This window comes from Oncorhynchus nerka, linkage group LG12 (genome assembly GCF_034236695.1).
Source record: "Oncorhynchus nerka isolate Pitt River linkage group LG12, Oner_Uvic_2.0, whole genome shotgun sequence".
Taxonomy (NCBI): Eukaryota; Metazoa; Chordata; class Actinopteri; order Salmoniformes; family Salmonidae; genus Oncorhynchus; species Oncorhynchus nerka.
The window spans coordinates 4,498,701-4,511,944 of NC_088407.1; the positions used below are offsets into that span (position 1 = coordinate 4,498,701).

At 45.4% G+C, this 13,244-nt stretch overlaps 1 protein-coding gene across 1 annotated transcript in view; it reads left to right on the forward strand.

The window, feature by feature from the left end:
- Positions 1-11,562, forward strand: part of LOC135574403 (coiled-coil domain-containing protein 171-like) — a 142,096-nt gene extending 130,534 nt beyond the window's left edge. Inside the window, 3 exon segments of the mRNA XM_065025993.1 lie at positions 3,763-3,894; positions 6,012-6,164; positions 10,761-11,562. Coding sequence (XP_064882065.1) covers positions 3,763-3,894; positions 6,012-6,164; positions 10,761-11,006 — 531 coding nt within the window. The 3' untranslated portion in view covers positions 11,007-11,562.
- The last annotated feature ends 1,682 nt before the right edge of the window (positions 11,563-13,244 follow it).

A 13,244-nucleotide genomic window follows, 5' to 3' on the forward strand; every position in this document is an offset into this window, starting at 1 on the left:
TGTTTAAATAGAGAGGTGAGCAACACTGGGTGGTGTTTAAATAGAGAGGTGAGCAACACTGGGTGTTTTTTAAATAGAGAGGTGAGCAACACTGGGTGGTGTTTAAATAGAGAGGTGAGCAACACTGGGTGGTGTTTATATAGAGAGGTGAGCAGCACTGGGTGGGTGGTGTTTAAATAGAGAGGTGAGCAACACTGGGTGGTGTTTAAATAGAGAGGTGAGCAACACTGGGTGGGTGGTGTTTAAATAGAGAGGTGAGCAACACTGGGTGGGTGGTGTTTAAATAGAGAGGTGAGCAACACTGGGTGGGTGGTGTTTAAATAGAGAGGTGAGCAACACTGGGTGGTGTTTAAATAGAGAGGTGAGCAACACTGGGTGGTTTTTAAATAGAGAGGTGAGCAGCACTGGGTGGTGTTTAAATAGAGAGGTGAGAAACACTGGGTGGTGTTTAAATAGAGAGGTGAGCAACACTGGGTGGTGTTTAAATAGAGAGGTGAGCAACACTGGGTGGTTTTTAAATAGAGAGGTGAGCAACACTGGGTGGTGTTTAAATAGAGAGATGAGCAACACTGGGTGGTGTCTATATAGAGAGGTGAGCAGCACTGGGTGGTGTTTATATAGAGAGGTGAGCAACACTGGGTGGGTGGTGTTTAAATAGAGAGGTGAGCAACACTGGGTGGGTGGTGTTTAAATAGAGAGGTGAGCAACACTGGGTGGTGTTTAAATAGAGAGGTGAGCAGCACTGGGTGGTGTTTATATAGAGAGGTGAGCAGCACTGGGTGGTGTTTAAATAGAGAGGTGAGCAGCACTGGGTGGCTGGTGTTTAAATAGAGAGGTGAGCAGCACTGGGTGGGTGGTGTTTAAATAGAGAGGTGAGCAACACTGGGTGGTGTTTAAATAGAGAGGTGAGCAACACTGGGTGGGTGGTGTTTAAATAGAGAGGTGAGCAACACTGGGTGGGTGGTGTTTAAATAGAGAGGTGAGCAACACTGGGTGGGTGGTGTTTAAATAGAGGTGAGCAACACTGGGTGGGGGGTGTTTAAATAGAGAGGTGAGCAGCACTGGGTGGTGTTTATATAGAGAGGTGAGCAACACTGGGTGGTGTTTAAATAGAGAGGTGAGCAACACTGGGTGGGTGGTGTTTAAATAGAGAGGTGAGCAACACTGGGTGGGTGGTGTTTAAATAGAGAGGTGAGCAACACTGGGTGGGTGGTGTTTAAATAGAGAGGTGAGCAGCACTGGGTGGGTGGTGTTTAAATAGAGAGGTGAGAAACACTGGGTGGTGTTTAAATAGAGAGGTGAGCAACACTGGGTGGTTTTTAAATAGAGAGGTGAGCAACACTGGGTGGTGTTTAAATAGAGAGGTGAGCAGCACTGGGTGGTGTTTAAATAGAGAGGTGAGCAACACTGGGTGGTGTTTAAATAGAGAGGCCCCTCCCACTCCCCGGAGGTATGGCCCCTCCCACTCCCAGGAGGTATGGCCACGCCCAGGAGGTTTGACCCCTCCCACTCCCCGGAGGTATGGCCCCTCCCACTCCCAGGAGGTATGGCCCCTCCCACCCCCAGGAGGTTTGGCCACTCCCAGGAGGTTTGACCCCTCCCACTCCCGGAGGTATGGCCACTCCCAGGAGGTATGGCCACTCCCAGGAGGTTTGACCCCTCCCACTCCCAGGAGGTTTGGCCCCTCCCACTCCCAGGAGGTTTGACCCCTCCCACTCCCAGGAGGTTTGACCCCTCCCACTCCCCGGAGGTTTGACCACTCCCTGGAGGTATGGCCTCTCCCACTCCCCGGAGGTTTGACCCCTCCCACTCCCAGGAGGTATGGCCACTCCCAGGAGGTTTGACCCCTCCCACTCCCAGGAGGTATGGCCACTCCCAGGAGGTTTGACCCCTCCCACTCCCAGGAGGTTTGACCCCTCCCACTCCCAGGAGGTTTGACCCCTCCCACTCCCAGGAGGTTTGACCCCTCCCACTCCCAGGAGGTTTGACCCCTCCCACTCCCAGGAGGTATGGCCACTCCCAGGAGGTTTGACCCCTCCCACTCCCAGGAGGTTTGACCCCTCCCACTCCCAGGAGGTTTGACCCCTCCCCGGAGGTTTGACCCCTCCCACTCCCAGGAGGTATGGCCCCTCCCACTCCCCGGAGGTTTGACCCCTCCCACTCCCCAGGAGGTATGGCCCCTCCCACTCCCCGGAGGTTTGGCCCCTCCCACTCCCCGGCAGTGTCCTTGAAGCACACACACACAGCCACACACCCCTCCCACACACTCCCACAGCACACACACAGCCACACACACACATACACAGCCACACACACAGCCACACACACACATACACAGCCACACACACAGCCACACACATACACACACACAGACATACACACACAGCCACAGACATACACACACAGCCACACACACACATACACACACAGCCACACACAGCACACCACACACACACAGCCACACACAGCACACACACACACACACACACACACACACACACACCACACACACACACACACACAGCCACACACACACACACATACACACACAGCCACACACAGCACACACACACATACACACACAGCCACACACACACATACATACACACATACACACACAGCCACACACACACACAGCCACACACACAGCCACACACATACACACACAGCCACACACACACACAGCCACACCACACACACACACACACCACACACATACACACACATACACACACACACACACACACATACACAGCCACACACACACACACACACACACACACACACAGCCACACACACAGCACACACACACACACAGCCACACACACAGCCACACACACACACACACACACAGCCACACACACCACACACACACACACACAGCCACACACACACACACAGCCACACACATACACACACAGCACACACACACACACACACACACACACATACACACACACACACAGCACACACACATACACACACAGCCACACACACACATACACACACACACACACACACACAGCCACACACACACACACAGCCACACACACACAGCACAGCCACACACACACACACAGCCACACACACACACACACACACACATACACACACACACACACACACACACACACACACACACACACACACACACACACACACACACACACAGCCACAGCCACACACATACACACACAGCCACACACACACATACACAGCCACACACACACACACACACATACACACACAGCCACACACACACATACACACACAGCCACACACAGCCACACACACACATACACACACAGCCACACACACACATACACACACAGCCACACACACACACACACACATACACACACAGCCACACACATACACACACAGCCACACACACACATACACACACAGCCACACACAGCCACACACACACATACACACACAGCCACACACACACATACAGCCACACACATACACACACAGCCACACACATTCACACACAGCCACACACATTCATACACACACTGGCCATTTACACTATACAAGGGTGCAAGGTAGCTAGTGCTACGTATCAACAGCCATTGTTGGCCAATCCAGTAAGGTTTGTAATCTATGGTGAGCTTCGATTGGTCACTCGAGTCCCCGTCCGCTTCTCTCTCTTTCCTTCCGTTGAATGTGAATGTCTTGTGTAAATGGCCCAATACACACACTCTCTCTTTCTCTATGATAAACTAGGACTACCTCTTTCTCCTGCCCCCACCGCAGGTCAGAGACCGTATCGTCCAATCACGATCCACCTCCACTGACAAGGACCTCCCTCTGCAGTTACCAAGAGTGCACCTGGATCTGACTGGACCAGAGAGGTTGCTGGGAGGGCCGGACGTAGCCGCCTGTCAGGTACTAGTCCTGTAGGGACACTGAGTTTAGTCTGTCAGGTACTAGTCCTGTAGGGACACTGAGTTTAGTCTCTCAGGTACTAGTCCTGTAGGGACACTGAGTTTATTCTGTCAGGTACTAGTTGTCCTGTAGGGACACTGAGTTCAGTCTGTCAGGTACTAGTCCTGTAGGGACACTGAGTTTAGTCTCTCAGGTACTAGTCCTGTAGGGACACTGAGTTTATTCTGTCAGGTACTAGTTGTCCTGTAGGGACACTGAGTTCATTCTGTCAGGTACTAGTCCTGTAGGGACACTGAGTTTAGTCTGTCAGGTACTAGTCCTGTAGGGACACTGAGTTTAGTCTGTCAGGTACTAGTCCTGTAGGGACACTGAGTTTAGTCTGTCAGGTACTAGTCCTGTAGGGACACTGAGTTCAGTCTGTCAGGTACTAGTCCTGTAGGGACACTGAGTTCAGTCTGTCAGGTACTAGTCCTGTAGGGACACTGAGTTCAGTCTGTCAGGTACTAGTCCTGTAGGGACACTGAGTTCAGTCTGTCAGGTACTAGTCCTGTAGGGACACTGAGTTTAGTCTGTCAGGTACTGTCAGTAGTCGGTCCTCTCAGAACTAGAGCAGGTTAACATATTACCATCTACTGTCAGTAGTCGGTCCTCTCAGAACTAGAGCAGGTTAACATATTACCATCTACTGTCAGTAGTCGGTCCTCTCAGAACTAGAGCAGGTTCCTACCATCTACTGTCAGTAGTCGGTCCTCTCAGAACTAGAGCAGGTTAACATATTACCATCTACTGTCAGTAGTCGGTCCTCTCAGAACTAGAGCAGGTTAACATATTACCATCTACTGTCAGTAGTCGGTCCTCTCAGAACTAGAGCAGGTTAACATATTACCATCTACTGTCAGTAGTCGGTCCTCTCAGAACTAGAGCAGGTTAACATATTACCATCTACTGTCAGTAGTCGGTCCTCTCAGAACTAGAGCAGGTTAACATATTACCATCTACTGTCAGTAGTCGGTCCTCTCAGAACTAGAGCAGGTTAACATATTACCATCTACTGTCAGTAGTCGGTCCTCTCAGAACTAGAGCAGGTTAACATATTACCATCTACTGTCAGTAGTCGGTCCTCTCAGAACTAGAGCAGGTTAACATATTACCATCTACTGTCAGTAGTCGGTCCTCTCAGAACTAGAGCAGGTTAACATATTACCATCTACTGTCAGTAGTCGGTCCTCTCAGAACTAGAGCAGGTTAACATATTACCATCTACTGTCAGTAGTCGGTCCTCTCAGAACTAGAGCAGGTTAACATATTACCATCTACTGTCAGTAGTCGGTCCTCTCAGAACTAGAGCAGGTTAACATATTACCATCTACTGTCAGTAGTCGGTCCTCTCAGAACTAGAGCAGGTTAACATATTACCATCTACTGTCAGTAGTCGGTCCTCTCAGAACTAGAGCAGGTTAACATATTACCATCTACTGTCAGTAGTCGGTCCTCTCAGAACTAGAGCAGGTTAACATATTACCATCTACTGTCAGTAGTCGGTCCTCTCAGAACTAGAGCAGGTTAACATATTACCATCTACTGTCAGTAGTCGGTCCTCTCTACCATCTACTGTCAGTAGTCGGTCCTCTCAGAACTAGAGCAGGTTAACATATTACCATCTACTGTCAGTAGTCGGTCCTCTCAGAACTAGAGCAGGTTAACATATTACCATCTACTGTCAGTAGTCGGTCCTCTCAGAACTAGAGCAGGTTAACATATTACCATCTACTGTCAGTAGTCGGTCCTCTCAGAACTAGAGCAGGTTAACATATTACCATCTACTGTCAGTAGTCGGTCCTCTCAGAACTAGAGCAGGTTAACATATTACCATCTACTGTCAGTAGTCGGTCCTCTCAGAACTAGAGCAGGTTAACATATTACCATCTACTGTCAGTAGTCGGTCCTCTCAGAACTAGAGCAGGTTAACATATTACCATCTACTGTCAGTAGTCGGTCCTCTCAGAACTAGAGCAGGTTAATCCTGATGTTAGTTCAACACCCGTCCCTGAATAATTAAACACACACACACATTCACACCCTGAATAAAATCTCTTTCCTCCCATGGTGCATTGCAGAGCCTGGTGGGGACGTTCTCTGAGTTATACCACGCAGCGTTCTCCAGGATTGGCTCGATGGAGAGGGAAATCTCCGCCCACCAAAGCCACGTTTCCGCCCTCCGGAATGAACTACACGATGCCTGTCTCAGGGAGGACCTCTGTTTCATCCCTGTAAGAGACGAGAGAGACTCTATATAGTAACACTGTCCTACAACTAGAGACTCTATATAGTAACACTGTCCTACAACTAGAGACTCTATATAGTAACACTGCTGTCCTACAACTAGAGACTCTATATAGTAACACTGCTGTCCTACAACTAGAGACTCTATATAGTAACACTGCTGTCCTACAACTAGAGACTCTATATAGTAACACTGTCCTACAACTAGAGACTCTATATAGTAACACTGCTGTCCTACAACTAGAGACTATATATAGTAACACTGTCCTACAACTAGAGACTCTATATAGTAACACTGTCCTACAACTAGAGACTCTATATAGTAACACTGCTGTCCTACAACTAGAGACTCTATATAGTAACACTGTCCTACAACTAGAGACTCTATATAGTAACACTGCTGTCCTACAACTAGAGACTCTATATAGTAACACTGCTGTCCTACAACTAGAGTCTCTATATAGTAACACTACTGTCCTACAACTAGAGACTCTATATAGTAACACTGTCCTACAACTAGAGACTCTATATAGTAACACTGTCCTACAACTAGAGACTCTATATAGTAACACTGCTGTCCTACAACTAGAGACTCTATATAGTAACACTGCTGTCCTACAACTAGAGACTCTATATAGTTACACTGCTGTCCTACAACTAGAGACTCTATATAGTAACAACAACTAGAGACTCTAGTAACACTGTCCTACAACTAGAGACTCTATATAGTAACACTGCTGTCCTACAACTAGAGACTATATATAGTAACACTGTCCTACAACTAGAGACTCTATATAGTAACACTGCTGTCCTACAACTAGAGACTCTATATAGTAACACTGCTGTCCTACAACTAGAGACTCTATATAGTAACACTGTCCTACAACTAGAGACTCTATATAGTAACACTGTCCTACAACTAGAGACTCTATATAGTAACACTGCTGTCCTACAACTAGAGACTCTATATAGTAACACTGTCCTACAACTAGAGACTCTATAGTAACACTGCTGTCCTACAACTAGAGACTCTATATAGTAACACTGTCCTACAACTAGAGACTCTATAGTAACACTGTCCTACAACTAGAGACTCTATATAGTAACACTGTCCTACAACTAGAGACTCTATATAGTAACACTGCTGTCCTACAACTAGAGACTCTATATAGTAACACTGCTGTCCTACAACTAGAGACTCTATATAGTAACACTGTCCTACAACTAGAGACTCTATATAGTAACACTGCTGTCCTACAACTAGAGTCTCTATATAGTAACACTGCTGTCCTACAACTAGAGACTCTATAGTAACACTGTCCTACAACTAGAGTCTCTATATAGTAACACTGCTGTCCTACAACTAGAGACTCTATATAGTAACACTGTCCTACAACTAGAGACTCTATATAGTAACACTGTCCTACAACTAGAGACTCTATATAGTAACACTGTCCTACAACTAGAGACTCTATATAGTAACACTGTCCTACAACTAGAGACTCTATATAGTAACACTGCTGTCCTACAACTAGAGACTCTATATAGTAACACTGCTGTCCTACAACTAGAGACTCTATATAGTAACACTGTCCTACAACTAGAGACTCTATATAGTAACACTGTCCTACAACTAGAGTCTCTATATAGTAACACTGCTGTCCTACAACTAGAGACTCTATAGTAACACTGTCCTACAACTAGAGTCTCTATATAGTAACACTGCTGTCCTACAACTAGAGACTCTATATAGTAACACTGTCCTACAACTAGAGACTCTATATAGTAACACTGTCCTACAACTAGAGACTCTATATAGTAACACTGCTGTCCTACAACTAGAGACTCTATATAGTAACACTGTCCTACAACTAGAGACTCTATATAGTAACACTGCTGTCCTACAACTAGAGACTCTATATAGTAACACTGTCCTACAACTAGAGACTCTATATAGTAACACTGTCCTACAACTAGAGACTCTATATAGTAACACTGCTGTCCTACAACTAGAGACTCTATATAGTAACACTGCTGTCCTACAACTAGAGACTCTATATAGTAACACTGCTGTCCTACAACTAGAGACTCTATATAGTAACACTGTCCTACAACTAGAGACTCTATATAGTAACACTGTCCTACAACTAGAGACTATATAGTAACACTGCTGTCCTACAACTAGAGACTCTATATAGTAACACTGCTGTCCTACAACTAGAGACTCTATATAGTAACACTGCTGTCCTACAACTAGAGACTCTATATAGTAACACTGCTGTCCTACAACTAGAGACTCTATATAGTAACACTGTCCTACAACTAGAGACTCTATATAGTAACACTGCTGTCCTACAACTAGAGACTCTATATAGTAACACTGCTGTCCTACAACTAGAGACTCTATATAGTAACACTGCTGTCCTACAACTAGAGACTCTATATAGTAACACTGTCCTACAACTAGAGACTCTATATAGTAACACTGCTGTCCTACAACTAGAGACTCTATATAGTAACACTGCTGTCCTACAACTAGAGACTCTATATAGTAACACTGCTGTCCTACAACTAGAGACTCTATATAGTAACACTGTCCTACAACTAGAGACTCTATATAGTAACACTGCTGTCCTACAACTAGAGACTCTATATAGTAACACTGCTGTCCTACAACTAGAGACTCTATATAGTAACACTGTCCTACAACTAGAGACTATATATAGTAACACTGCTGTCCTACAACTAGAGACTCTATATAGTAACACTGCTGTCCTACAACTAGAGACTCTATATAGTAACACTGCTGTCCTACAACTAGAGACTCTATATAGTAACACTGTCCTACAACTAGAGACTCTATATAGTAACACTGTCCTACAACTAGAGACTCTATATAGTAACACTGCTGTCCTACAACTAGAGACTCTATATAGTAACACTGTCCTACAACTAGAGACTCTATATAGTAACACTGTCCTACAACTAGAGACTCTATATAGTAACACTGTCCTACAACTAGAGACTCTATATAGTAACACTGTCCTACAACTAGAGACTCTATATAGTAACACTGCTGTCCTACAACTAGAGACTCTATATAGTAACACTGCTGTCCTACAACTAGAGACTCTATATAGTAACACTGCTGTCCTACAACTAGAGACTCTATATAGTAACACTGTCCTACAACTAGAGACTATATATAGTAACACTGCTGTCCTACAACTAGAGACTCTATATAGTAACACTGCTGTCCTACAACTAGAGACTCTATATAGTAACACTGTTGTCCTACAACTAGAGACTCTATATAGTAACACTGTCCTACAACTAGAGACTCTATATAGTAACACTACTGTCCTACAACTAGAGACTATATAGTAACACTGTCCTACAACTAGAGACTCTATATAGTAACACTGCTGTCCTACAACTAGAGACTCTATATAGTAACACTGCTGTCCTACAACTAGAGACTCTATATAGTAACACTGCTGTCCTACAACTAGAGACTCTATATAGTAACACTGCTGTCCTACAACTAGAGACTCTATATAGTAACACTGCTGTCCTACAACTAGAGACTCTATATAGTAACACTGTCCTACAACTAGAGACTCTATATAGTAACACTGTCCTACAACTAGAGACTCTATATAGTAACACTGCTGTCCTACAACTAGAGACTCTATATAGTAACACTGCTGTCCTACAACTAGAGACTCTATATAGTAACACTGCTGTCCTACAACTAGAGACTCTATATAGTAACACTGCTGTCCTACAACTAGAGACTCTATATAGTAACACTGCTGTCCTACAACTAGAGACTCTATATAGTAACACTGCTGTCTCTCGTCAGTCCTTTCCGATGATTGACAGTGTTGAAGAACCTCTGTTTGGCTCATTTAACCCCACAGGGACTGCAGTGTCTGACAGAGTGGAGATCAGGCTGGATCCCAGATGTCTGTGTGCATTTTGTTTGTTTGTTGCATGTAGATGAATCTCTCAGTTTAATGACTCTCTACTTTTCCAGACTTAACTTCCAAACTGTGAAATGTGTCCGTTTGACTAAAAACCACAGTGACAGTTTCAATAGGAAGACTTTACTTCTTCTAACCCCTAGTTTCCCATTTCCTTTAATCTGGTCGTTATAATCCCCATAACAAACAAGGGTTTTGTAGATGTTGTAAAGGAGCTGGTCTCAGGAAACAGCTGAATATGGACGGTCCTCATTTCAATGACAGGCTGCTTTGAAGCGCGACCTCCGATTCAATTGACTCTTTTAAAAAACATTTTACTAAGCGCTCATTTCAAAGGCTGAAAATAACTCGGATCAGTCTCTCTATATCTTTCCCTCTCTCCTTCAGGCTTCTCCTGTAAAAAAATTTTTTTTTTGGGGGGCTCGTCTGTCAGTGGCTGTGTCTGACCCTCAAAAGGCCAACATCGTCTCGTAATTCTGAGCTTAGGACCTTCAGACCGACCAGGACATCATTTTGTTTGGTAGTTTGTGGGACTTGGATGAAAGGAAAGTGTTTGTGTTTCCATGTTCCGTAACCCGTTGACCCCTTCTTCTTCAGGTGTGCGATTCTCAATCGTCAATGACCCCTCAACCAGACGACCTCTGTCAACTCGTCGTTGACCCTGAAGCCCCTCCTACCGAACGCACCAACGTTCTGCTGAGGGAGGCAACGGGCAAACCCAACCCTACCCCCTCCATCGCTCCCTCCCTCCCCTTGTCAGACCCCCCTAAAAAGGCTAAGGGCAGTAAGAAGGTGCCCAAGAAGACTCGTTCTGTACCGTCCAAGGCTCCGTCAAGAAGATAGACCACAGAATCACTGTTATGTGTTACAGTGTATCAGTTATGTGTCACAGTGTATCTGTTATGTGTATCTGTTATGTGTATCTGTTATGTGTTACAGTGTATCTGTTGTGTGTTACAGTGTATCTGTTATGTGTATCAGTTATGTGTTACACTGTGACACATAACTGATACACTGTAACACACAACAGATACACTGTAACACATAACAGATACACTGTAACAGATAACAGATACAGTATCAGTATCTGTTATGTGTATCTGTTATGTGTATCTGTTGTGTGTAACAGTGTATCTGTTATGTGTTACAGTGTATCTGTTATGTGTTACAGTGTATCTGTTATGTGTTACAGTGTATCTGTTGTGTGTTACAGTGTATCTGTTATCTGTCAATATCCACGCTACAGATTCCTTCTATAGTGTATATCTGTCCTTAATGAAGCGTTTTGATACTGTCCTTAAGACTATGAAGAAGTAGACATTTATTTTAGCTGAAGAAAAGAAAAGGATAAAGATCTGTTTTTGTTACATAAATCAGTAAACCTTTTTTACCTGGAAAATGACTACTGTCGTTTCAGTTTGGGTCGTGTGATGTCTCTTACGTCCAGAGCTCTGTGTGTGTGTGTGTGTGTGTGTGTGTGTGTGTGTGTGTGTGTGTGTCTTCGTGAACCCTATACTCAGATCTCTCCTAAATGTGTCTCTCCCAGATACCCCCAGTACATCTCCACACAGACACAAGACAGACTGTGAAGCCTAATGATCTCCTATGGCTTGTAGTCACTGTGTGTGTCGGAGCAACATTCAATACATTTTAGATATTTTAATTTGCATACATCCTGTTCTAGTCAGTCCCACAGCTGGTTCTGAGTCTGTAGCTCAGAGCTTGTGACTTGATGATCTGTCTACCTGTCTGTCCTGAAACAGAGCGGGGGTGTCTGTACCTGTCCCCAACCACCTGCCCTCAGCCAGCCTGCTACTGTCACCTCACTGTGTGTGTGTGTGTGTGTGTCACTCCACTCCTGTTCTCTTCCTACTCTGACCTGATTATTAAAACCATTGGAAGTAAAACGGTCATAACACTCAACCTCCATGGATACCCCTAGTAGTACCACACCTCTCCTCCATGGATACCCCTAGTACTACCACACCTCTCCTCTATGGATACCTCTAGTACTACCACACCTCTCCTCTATGGATACCTCTAGTACTACCACACCTCTCCTCTATGGATACCCCTAGTACTACCTCTCCTCTCCTCTATGGATACCTCTAGTACTACCACACCTCTCCTCCATGGATACCCCTAGTACTACCACACCTCTCCTCTATGGATACCCCTAGTACTACCACACCTCTCCTCTCCTCCATGGATACCTCTAGTACTACCACACCTCTCCTCTATGGATATCTCTAGTACTACCACACCTCTCCTCTATGGATACCCCTAGTACTACCACACCTCTCCTCCATGGATACCTCTAGTACTACCACACCTCTCCTCTATGGATACCCCTAGTACTACCACACCTCTCCTCCATGGATACCCCTAGTACTACCACACCTCTCCTCTATGGATACCCCTAGTACTACCACACCTCTCCTCTCCTCCATGGATACCTCTAGTACTACCACACCTCTCCTCTCCTCTATGGATACCTCTAGTACTACCACACCTCTCCTCTATGGATACCTCTAGTACTACCACACCTCTCCTCTATGGATACCCCTAGTACTACCACACCTCTCCTCTCCTCCATGGATACCTCTAGTAGTACCACACCTCTCCTCTATGGATACCCCTAGTAGTACCACACCTCTCCTCCATGGATACCCCTAGTACTACCACACCTCTCCTCTATGGATACCTCTAGTACTACCACACCTCTCCTCTATGGATACCTCTAGTACTACCACACCTCTCCTCTATGGATACCCCTAGTACTACCTCTCCTCTCCTCTATGGATACCTCTAGTACTACCACACCTCTCCTCCATGGATACCCCTAGTACTACCACACCTCTCCTCTATGGATACCCCTAGTACTACCACACCTCTCCTCTCCTCCATGGATACCTCTAGTACTACCACACCTCTCCTCTATGGATACCTCTAGTACTACCACACCTCTCCTCTATGGATACCCCTAGTACTACCACACCTCTCCTCCATGGATACCTCTAGTACTACCACACCTCTCCTCTATGGATACCCCTAGTACTACCACACCTCTCCTCCATGGAT